The sequence below is a fragment of the Dermacentor andersoni genome, chromosome 1, assembly GCF_023375885.2.
Source record: "Dermacentor andersoni chromosome 1, qqDerAnde1_hic_scaffold, whole genome shotgun sequence".
NCBI lineage: Eukaryota > Metazoa > Arthropoda > Arachnida > Ixodida > Ixodidae > Dermacentor > Dermacentor andersoni.
Genome location: NC_092814.1, coordinates 163,256,060 through 163,267,857, shown reverse-complemented (window position 1 = coordinate 163,267,857; position 11,798 = coordinate 163,256,060). Strand labels below are relative to the sequence as shown.

Genomic DNA, 11,798 nt, shown 5'->3' with positions numbered 1-11,798 from the left:
TAACGCAAGAAACCGGTTCGGGGGAATCGATCGCGGCGACTGCGTGCAGTGTCCCAGCTTACTGTACGTAGTAGGTAAAAAGATAGCGTCTGTAAACCATTCTGTGCCTTCTGTTTGTCCAAGATTATTATTTTAAAGGCAAGATGATCCTGTCATTTCGAGAGTACTTGCAAAAATGTCCAGGAGAGCTCCCGCGTAGTATGTTTATTTAGCGCCGATAGCCAAACCTATGTGGAGCGCGCCGCATTATCCCTCAGACTACACAAGTGAGGCGCTTCCGACAAATGGCGACTCCGTAAGTCCTCGCCCCCTATACCGACATCGTTATAGTGATGGCCCCGTCGCTACAGTGTTGTTAAAGTGACGGGCCCCGTCACTTTAGTCACTACCTAAGAACTATACAAAAATGTGTCATTTGCTCAATACTGCTCCTGTACAACAGATCTTAACACACTCACGTACATATCTTGTCAGATCAATTTATTATGCAAACATGTTCACTCATTCTGTACAAAACTTGACGTAATTACTCCAATGCAAGTAGATTAGGAGCAACAGTTGCACTAGGTAACAAAACACAACCTGTACTTTCTAAAAAATGTACACAAGTCTCACTGTTCAAATTACAAAAATATGCGGCAATTTGGGTTCAATATGATGCAAGACAACCATCGTTATGTACACTCAAACTTCACTGCAAGGTGCTTGGAAGATTCCATAACAAAGCAGCTTCTGTACCTCAAAACAATTATTTTAAATCATTTTAGGCTTTATGGCATTGCTAAGCTTCACCTCAGTAACCATTAACTGCAAAACTCTAACTGACATGTGCTGATAATCATTACTTCAACTTATAATACATAAAGTTAAGATCACGTTTGTTAAACTTAAGGCTGACATTCAACAACAATATGTGCATGCAGATTCCCAAGTTCATCTTCAGGTTCATATGTTGATGTTTCACAGCATTTTGAATTAGTTTTCACATATAAAAGCCTCGTGCCAACTCTTGTGACCATTATTCTGTTGTAGGCCACTCACATACACCTTGGCAGCTCAGGTGGAATATGTCACACACTCAAGTGAAGGTAAAAAAAATATGCTCAAGAGTTCCCTGAAGGCATTCTTTCAGAGGGGTGTGAGGCAGGTGGGACCAACAGAATGAAGGACATTAGAAAGTGCACAATAAGTACCAATTAGTGAATTAATAAACTAAATGGCAATTTCAAGTGTGCGAGCAGGTGCACTTCTTAACTGTGCTCGTGTGGGTACCCAACTTCCTTCGGCTGAAAAAAAAGTCGGCAGCGGGATCACCAAATTGGCAAGAAAAAATCTGCTTACTGCACCAAGAGCAACAAAGCAAGAGGCAAGGGCACATGAGATATATCTCCTTTCATACCACACTACTATTGCGAATTCTGACAAAAAATGGCCAAATTATTTTGAAGGACCCCAGTTGTCGAGATGTTTTGTTGCCTCTACCAGAGTAAACTTGCTCCCTCTTGCACTGCCCCATGTATTATGCGTTGCCACCCACCAGAAGCACAACAAAGCACTGACAAAACCAGCTTGTCTATGGCACTGCTATAAAATGCAAAGTACCGCCAATGAGCTGAGCTTGTCCTTGGCCATTTATACTAGAAACATGTGGATAAACCCAGCTCGTCCATGGCACAAAAAGGGTTGAACAAGTGGAATAAAACATTCACTATTAAAAGCCACTGGTGTATGAAACTGCTCTGTCCCGAGTACGACAGAGGGTGAGAGGGACAGTGGAATAAAAGGGATATCCAAAATCAACATACTGAAATTACAATAAACAATGGTGCTAAAAATAGTATGCCTTCTGAATGACCATGCCAACAGCACAATGACCATCTGAGAGCTATGTTCAAAAGTAGTCAAACACCTCTGTAGCATAGTTTCACGCTAAGAATACCATAGGAAAATCTGGCACTGGTGTTTTAACAATACGGCTGCTCAGTGATAGCATGGTAATGATGGCCAGTACATTAATTTGCTTAACTTTGTCAGAAGTTCTCCTTATAGCGTAAGTCCCCTTCATGACCTAATTTGAGCCATTTGACAGTTTCCATATCAGTACTAACAAAGATAATTGTCTAGAATACAAACCATCATAACACATGGTTTGCGTTACTAACATTGCACTGTCTGATTTAGTGACATTTAGGGATGCACATCCCCAAAAGTATCACGATTTATTGATGTGCTGAAAATCACTTTTAAACGAGAATGTAAAACATTGAACTGCTCAGAAGAAACATTGCGAGGCTAAAATGCGACACAACTGAACTTCAAATAACAAGAGCTGCAATATGCTTTCTTAATGAATCTGTGCCAAATAGAAAAATCCATTACTCAGGATTCTCATGGTCATTAGACAATAATTGCAGCACAAGACTTCCCTTTAGTAAGTGTAGTATGAAACTATGCTATGCGGACAGTCCTGATAAAGTTTAATGACATTTCTTACAGAACAATAAAAGCACACTGAAGAAATGACAAAAGTCTAGGATTTTACAAAAGCTCTTCTGGTAGGGAATGATTATGGTACAGTTGTGTATGAACAAAGGTGCAGAACAATCAGAAAACTAGAGCGTTAAAACAATTAAATAGAAACAACTAGACATTTTAGCTCATGCACAGGAGCTGTACTGCTTTGTTTTTAAAGAATATTTTAACCATCTAGTGTTTTTAATGTAGTCAGCATCTATGTTATTACATAACTGTGCCATGAAATGGTAAAGGAGGAATAAAAGTGGAAAATTCTAACACACTAACATCGATGCACATGAAGTTTATCGCACTGTGGTCAGCTGGAGAGACAAGAAACAAGCAAGAGGAGGGACACAATGTCTTGTGCATTGTATATATAGCTGGCCACATCAGAACGAACATGCACCAACTAACCCACCTATTCACTTTACATAGAAAGCAGAATATACGCTCTATTACTTTCAGAATTCTGCATCCTAAGTATGCTTGTGACAATGCTCACAAAAATTCATATGCTTCGAGCATAAAAAATTACCCGCAAAAATGCTGTTCGGGTTTTGCAGTGGCCACTGAGGCTAGCAGGCATGCACATCTTCTGTACTGCTTATTTTAACATGCACACATGCACAAATTGTATGCCCTTTGTCAAAAGTATATAGTCTGGACTGCATGCGACTAGAGCAGAATGCAGGATGAGCAGTGGGCACCTAATGCGTACCCAGCACAGATGCACAGAAGACCGAGAACTCTTTCCCTTCAGAGTTCTGTAACGCCAGGACTGTCACAGCACCATCACCACCTAGCCCAGCAATAGCTCTGATCAGTCTTGCAGATGCCTGTATATTTTTGACAAAGGTTGTCACAAAAACCACATGGCCAACATCGGGGCAACACAGGCACTGTCCCATAAGTGCTGGCCACAGATAATGAGGGAAAGTACATCATCCCACATGACACATCACAGTCCAATCCACTGCCATGCACACTTAACCCATCACACTGGCTGTTCCCAGCTTGTTACTTGCACGCAACAAATCAAATTCACTACTGTGGCACGAAGTCAGGCACACAAAGTTTCCATCAGGAAAGCTCCCATGTTCACATGATGAACTGAAATTTTTCTATACAACTGCTAAAGCGAGCCTTTCCCACTTATGAAACTAATGTACAGGAAGCCAACCAATGTAGACACAGACAAGTATTGAATTGTAATTACTGAAAGGAATATGGTTCCTAAGTCACTAATATTAAGTTACTTTAACCTGCACTTTGACATAATCCTTCTCTTTCAACATTGGTCACCCTTACTCACTGCTCCCTCCCCTCAATGAAATCAGGCACTGCTCTTATTTGTGTCTTTGCACCCAATAGCTAAAATTAGGTGCACATTAAAGGCACTCTACCCTGCATAAAATTTATTTGAGGGCATCTTATTTCCAGCATCTAGCAAGAATGCAACTGTAAATACAACACAATGATTTTAGCAAAGGCACAAAATTCAGCAAAAGAAAAATAAACTTCAGGTAGAAAAAGATCCCTCCATGAATAACATGAGCACTGTGTTACATCATAGAACTGCTGTGGAAGTAGCTTTTGCTTGTAACAAAAACAAAAAATAACAATCAGGTATCACCCTTAACTTTCCTATCTTCATGTGAAGTAGTTACATCAGTAATTGTTTCAACCAATACAAAAGGCCTTCTTACCACTAGAAATTAACAAAAAAAATTATGTATGCACTACGGTTCTGTTGCAGTGCTGTTTATATACAATCCGGATCAATACAAACTTTGTTAGTAAAGCCCAGCCAGGGCTATGCCATTAAGGAGCCTGTGCAGAACAGATATGAATACCAGCACAAGACACAAGGCAATGCAAATAACACAATCTAGAATACAGTCTGCCCACGAAGGCATTATGTCTACAGCAACCTGTCCTAACTTCACCACAAGATTCAAGAGTTTGGGCTGCAGAGCTACCTTATGAATATGACTGAAGTACCCATTCATGTTTGGGATAGTTAAAATTAATATAAATACCAAAGCTAAGAAAAAATTCAAAATAGCACACCAATTAACCAAATCACACGTTTGGTACATTCACTCACTTTCATGTTCAACAAGTCACTTTGCTTTCTTCCAGTGTTCTTTTTTTTTTCCTGAACATGCAAAGTCTGAATTTGAATTCTGGGGTTTTGCGTGCCAAAACCACGATTTGATTAAGAGGCACGCCGTAGCGGGGAACTCCGGATTAATTTTGACCACCAAGGGATCTTTAACATGCCCTCAATGCATGGAAAACATGGACGTTTTTGGTTTTTGCCTTTATCGAAATACAGCCGCTGCGGCTGGGATTGATTCCGCAACCTCGTGCTTAGCAGCGCAACACCATAGCTGCTAAGCCACCGCGGTGGGTGAAAACAAAGTCTAGCATTCAGAAAGCAACCAATGGCTGTGCAGAGGTGTTCCATAAATAATACAAACACTAATTTCAAGCAACTTTTTGTTGGCAGTGTACAAGTACAATAAATGACATAAAAGACGTAAAGTGCTTATTCACACACACAATTTTAGCGTCCACTCTTGTTTCCAACGTATATATATGATGGCCTTAAAGCCAAACAATGGTTGGAACATGTACCAGCCAGCCCAGGCCTACAATATGTAAAGATGGGAACAAAGGAGGGCAACATGGTTTCTTAAACATACTCATTTCAGTGTCCACAGCTTAGGGCACCTGAGGTATCTGCCAAGCACAAGCTATGTCTAATCGACCAAATAAAACAGCGATGCACAAGGCTCTGAAGGTAACATAAAAAAGTGCCACGTCATTGGGTAATAACAACCACAAAGGCTTATCCACTTTGAGTCCACTTTAGTGCACACATAAATCAGTACAAGTGATGACAAACATTTACACATGCACGGTGAGTTGCAAAAATGGTGTCCTACAACCATTTGAAGGAGGACAGGTCCAAAGCTGCTACAGCAGCAGCAGTCCACTACTGTGTGTTAAAAAGAAAATCATGATCCACATGCCCGTAGCTTCACTTGTTCAGCAGATCATTCACATATACACAGTCTCCCTCACTTGCGCTGATCATCAGCGCGCTTGAAACTGAAGAAGATGGGATCGCAGACTACAACGCGAGGTCCCACTGACAGTACTGGAAACTCGTGGGGGATTTAAGATGTTGTCAAAGGACTGCGAGGTAGTAGGCACGTCCCGCAGGGGCATTAATGAATGGTTGGTCCGCTCCTGACTACCTGGTAGGTTTTCAGATGAGCTGAATTGCTGGAGGGGGCTCGTGGAGTTACGATAGGGCACAGACGATGTTGGGCCAGTGGGTGGGATCAGGCTCTGCAAAAAAGATCACCGACATTAGCAGCAGTTGCTGGCACAGTTGGCTACACTGACCATTGACCCTGGCTGCCACAACAGTTCACACTGAAGACTGCTAAAAAATAATATTCATATAAGCTTCTCAGAAGAAAAGAAAAATGCTGATGCATGACAGAAGCCAATTGGGGTACACTTGCAAATTAGCCATGATGCAAAACAAAATTACTGTAACATCAGAGCATCTGTCAGTGCTGTAATAAAGTATGTGAAGCCACCCCAGGTGGTTTTGAATGTGGGCCCTTAGAATCTGGTGCTGCAGTCAAGTGCACCATCAGGACATTGGCAGCGTGCATGCAAAACCAACAAGCCCTTTTTTCATAGCTGCCTTTGCAGGCAGGTGTGACATCAGAAATAATCACTACATTACTCTAGCCCAGTATTATGAAAGCTTGCTTTATCTAAACCAGAGCTTCCCAAACAAAACTATATTTTTGTGTAAAACTTGTGTAAGGGCCACACCCCTAAATTTAGGCCTAAATATTTTAGAAAAAATTAATCTAAAAAATTCCGGCAGAACCCATCTCACGACAACTATCAATGTTATTGCAATCAGCATTCAAGCCACAGGTCCATTCGATTTGCCTGCACCATTATGAACTAGTTCACAGCAGTGCACGAGACATTCAAAACTTGTGCAGCTCAATTTCTGCGGTGCAGACACAATGTGTCACTTGAATGCCGAGGTGCAGATGAGGTGGAGGCATTAGGTTTTGGCAGATTAATGTGCACTGAGTCCGCAAATTTTAAATGTCCTGAACCACAGGTATTGTCGGCTTCCGAGGCACAAATACACCCAGCGCATGCGTACACATAGCGGGGTTTCAGAGCCACTTTTGCCTGTATGCTATGTCGTCCGCTGCAATGCTACTTCACACCTGTATGTCTTCACTGGTCTCTGCACCACGTCTGCACCAACAGTAGAGAGGGTGCAGCAACATTGTGAACTAGCACAGCACCTTTTGAAATGAACCACTTGGTTCAGAGGGCGCCATTGCTGTGCCACTGAAATGAACAGCGAAGTCAGTATCTCGTGAACTGGTTTATGTGGCGCTGGTGATTCAAACAGACCTAATGTGGCAACACACCATATTGCTAAAGACATCTTTATTTAGAATCTGTAGTGGTGATTCTGAGATTTCCACTGCTTCAGCATCATGCGACATACAGTTAAACCTCGATATATCGAACACAGATATACTGAAATATTGCATATCTCAAACACTTTCTATATCACCTGGAAAATCGCATAGATTTTTATTTCAACTGGGGTTGGACGTAAAATGGATATATCGAACTCCGCCACTCCAGACCACGTGCGCTCTGTTGCCAGGCAGCAAGCTTTCCTGCAACACTCTCAAAGATAGCGGTGGAACAGTGGGCGTTCCCGACTGCTGCGCACTATAGCTGCACACATCGATTGCGCTGAGGGTGCCATTTGAACGTAGCGGTGTATGCACGTGGCAGCTTGGCTAGTTCAACAACGTCAACAAGACATTGCATTTGCCACACTGATTCTTCGGTGCTGCGCTCTACGCCTGCTGCACCTCGCAAGGACTGGCGGTTTGCTTTCACAAAGACTCGCAACAGCGCGCATTCACTGGGCTCACTCATAGACGCCATGGCAGATGCCACTTAATACTTTGTTATTGACAGTGTTTGAAAACGCTTCGATTGACGGATGTGGAGACTGCAGCGGAAGCAGCGGCCAAATGAACATACTGCCGAGGTTGATCCCTCAAGCGCTGAAGTTGCCCTGCTCCCAACTTCAACTGAGGCTGTAGCTGCTTTGGCCCTCCTACACCGCTGCTACGGCGCAATAGAAGGCACCGGCCTATCGCTTGTGGATTGCTTACGCTATGTTGAGGACGCCATCGTTAAACACGAGGTTGCCAATAAGAAGCAGGCTGCACTGGTGCAGTACTTTCAGCCAAAGAAATAAATACTTTGAGTGAGGCTTCAAGTGAGTATTTACTGCACCATGATTGGTTCATTGATTGATTTGCAGAAGTTTTTTACATGTTTTTTGCATGTTTTTTACATTATATATCGAATTCTAGCTATATCGAACTATTTCACAATCACCGCGCTGTTAAATCACTCGCGGTTCGACTGTACACTGTTTCCAGGATCGGCCCACGACACTTCCTCGCCACAGTCAACCAAGACTGCATGATGAATACTGTATCATAATTCAGTGACTATGAAGAAGTATGAAAGAATGATGTTAGTGGAATAATGAAGGCAGCATGATGATGTCGACATGACGATCTGGGATGACGATCTGGGATGACGATTCTGAAATGACAAAACCCATGATAACGAAATCTCGCGAGAATGAAATATTTTCATAACCTTGGCGAACGCCCATAGCATTCAATACATTTCATACCTATCAACAATGAAATATCGCTGAACTGCAATCGTGGGTTACCAATAAAATTTCGTGGACCGTAACTTTGCACATTACCTACTTGTAAAAGGCTAGCAGACTCCATGAAGTGCTCAAACGCCTTTGCTTTGCACTTAAAGGGGCCCTGAACCACCAATCGAGCTTGGTGAAATAATGTAGTCCAAGGGAAGCATACACTACTGTGAACATCCCAGCCAAGTTTTGCTGTTGCACGCAGTGCGTGGAGCTCGCAAGTGGAGCATGAAGTCGCCTTTCTCTCAAATGCTCTCTTTTCAACAGAAGCCTGCTCCTCATTCTCTTCTGGACACTTTATTTTGTAATAAAGCGGATTCCCATACATGGCTGCTATTGGTAGCTGCAGTCTGCCCCATAGCATAGATACCACGGCCGCCGTGGGGTACTGCCATGATTCCACTGGCTAAGCGCACTGCGGCTTGCTGAGGACAACTGCGTTTTGCGTATGTTTAGCATGCCGTAGGCACAAAAATCTGAAATCGCGCCGCCTACGTTATCATTCAAAATGAAATTTGAACTGCACACCACAGTGACATTTAGAATGCAGAGTGTTGTGGATGCCCCACTCTGCTGTAACCTTCACAGTGCAAGGCAATGAAGGACCGGGCGCACAGCGGAGGTAGTGTTTTGTTGCCAATAACTCCGCTTCTGCTGAACACATTCAAGTACTTTTTACGGCACAGTATTTCTGAAACAGCCTATTTTCACTTCAAATACTTGTCTCCACTTCGATAAAAAGTGGTTCAGGGCCCCTTTAAATGTCATAAAATACCACCATATTATCCTTATGCGGGCGCTGCCATTTTACTTACAAGAACAACCACGTGCCAGAAGAGATTGCGTGAGCCAAAAACACATTGTGGCCTTCGTCTTGTTTATCCATTGCCAGTTCTAAATGGCATGGCCACATTTCGCTACTGGCATGTGACGACACACTTTGCATATCTAGCACAATGAATAATCTGTGGCTCGGTGAGAAAAATGGAGCAAAAACAAATGAATCCACCTCCAGCGACATGGACTTGTTATGGCACTTGAGACTGCAGCTGCAGCATGGGCTGCAACACATTCAGCCATAATTGAGTGATTGTCTGAAAATGTGCGTCCCTTGCTTCAAGAACGCTGGTTTCGGTGTCACCCATCAGGCACTGCATGCGGATTTGGCGCACTATCCAGCGTCAGTGGACATTGATTTGCGCAACGGGGTCATTATCTAAATTGCTTTCAGAGATAGAAGATACAATCAATTTTGTGCTTGGCGCTGGACGGGTCGGCATCAGCAGGCGACAGTGTGCACTGGAGAAACGCTGTTGCACGAGTGGAAGGCTGTTGCTTTGCATCCGGTGCCGAGTTATGCAAAATTTAGCCAAATTGGTCGTATCTCTGAAAGCAGACTGAGCGAAAATACTGCTCCATGGCAGCGCCGCCACCGCAGATTGACGCGTGGGGCGTACTTTGTGCTGTCGGCAATGCGGTTCTATAACCTTGAGCAAGGCTTGCCAAAGTCAGCTAACGAAATTTTCACAGTAAAGTTTCATTTTGCGGCACATTCCTTATCTGTCTCATTTTATAACAACTAAATTCTTGCGAGGCCAATTTTTTTTTGGTTTACCCCGCAATATCGTTATTGTGGGGTTCAACTGTATAATGACGACAACATGACAATGACGACTTGAGGATAATGGCATGACGAGTGTATGACAACCATGGTGTGACGACTGTATAATGACACAGGTATGACGAGAATCAGATGAAGCTCGAATGACGACATTAGAACGACCATGGTTGCATCATGACGATGGTGTGACGACTTCATGACAACAGTGGCATAATCGCAATTGAATGACATGATTACAATGGAAAGAAAGACATCAATGGAATGAAGGCAGTATTACAATGAAGGCATGATGATGGTATGACGACAGTGTGACAACAATGGCACGATGACAATGGTATGACTGTATGAAAACGATGGAGTGATGACGACAGCAAGATGAGTCGGATATGAAGCTGGAATGACAATACAATGACCATGACAGCATCACGACGACAAGTATATATAAGCGGCTTAAGCTAGTAGACTACTTGGATCACTGGGTTGGCTTAGAAGGCTAGACAGACTCAAAGTGGCTGAAGTAGGCTAGGAATGCTAATCACATTAAAATTATCCATGCATGGGGTGCACCCCCTTTCCAAAGCCTATACTCATCAGCATTGATTTCATAATCTCTATGTGGTATTAACACAGTGCACAGAGACATCAGTCCCTCCTTCGGCGCCTCAGTGAATAAAAGTAGCACTGTCTTCTGTTTGCCGCCTCTATCTACACCAGCTCTCCTTCCTACTGCCCCGTAACTGCTACGCCGACACTGTGCGTTCTTTTGTCTTCCTTCTATTTTTCCTTCTATTTAACAAATGAGGTAGCAAACAAAGCCGAAATAAGGCTTCCCAAGGTCATCACATACGACAGCAAGCAGGTCCTGTTTTATGGAGCAGATACGCATTTCTTTCCCTTTTGCTCGTATAAGGCTGCACACAAGAAATTTAGACCCAAATTTACAAAAAAAAAGGTGGCTCACACAAGAATATACAACATGTGGCCATGGAGAACCCCACCAGCACCAGTCATCACTTGAGTGCCAAGTAGCCTTTATGCCACACATTTCCTCCTCCTGTTATTCACGGAGTCTGAATGAATGTCACTTTGAACTAATTAAATGGCTGCTAACAGTGTATGATGTGGAAGTAACGAACAGTCAACAATTACTCAATCATTAAAAATGAAAAGAAATGCGTGGCTCAGTGCTACATGTGATTACAGACTCAAGTTACCTGCTACACATGAATCTGGGTGTAGCATACTTGCAGCCGAGACATATTTAAATGAATATTTCGGAAAAATCAAGGTTTCCATGTTCTAGCAGCAAAAACAATTATAGGTTCTCCCATAACAATACTTTTTCCCATGTTGTGCATAAACATGTTTAAATATTTGACCAATAATTTGGGTTTTAGTTACATAAACGAATAACCAAAACCATGCCACCAGGTCAGCAGCATGACGTTATGACGGTTATTCCGAAAGACATCACTCGACATTGAGGAGCCCATGATAATACCTAAACACGAGAAATTTTGTTGAAGTGCTACATGCATCAGTGTGGACTGTGCACATGTGTCCAAGTGACTACATGGAACATGCTGTAGACCTGTGGCTATCGTGCTAGGCACTGAACATCAACTCCAGCATGTAAATGCTGTACATACAGAACCAACTTATTTTACGCACAGATATAACAAATTAAATGCTATAATTATAATGCAATGCAGCGCTAACAATAAAAGCCCATATTAACCAGTTGGACAGTCATTTTCTGGAACATGGTCCGCACCCAGTGTACAGTACACAGGGATCAACTTGGACAGAAAATAGGTATTTTAGCTTGTCTGCAAC

The 11,798-nt window shown here is 42.7% G+C and overlaps 1 protein-coding gene across 1 annotated transcript in view; it reads right to left on the bottom strand.

The window, feature by feature from the left end:
* Nucleotides 1-463: 463 nt before the first annotated feature.
* LOC126547352 (docking protein 5-like) overlaps nucleotides 464-11,798 on the bottom strand; it is a 35,379-nt gene continuing 24,044 nt past the window's right edge. The window contains exon 7 of the mRNA XM_050195330.3: nucleotides 464-5,877. Within this exon, the coding sequence (XP_050051287.1) occupies nucleotides 5,620-5,877 (258 nt within the window). The 3' untranslated portion in view covers nucleotides 464-5,619. The remainder of the gene's footprint in view (nucleotides 5,878-11,798) is intronic.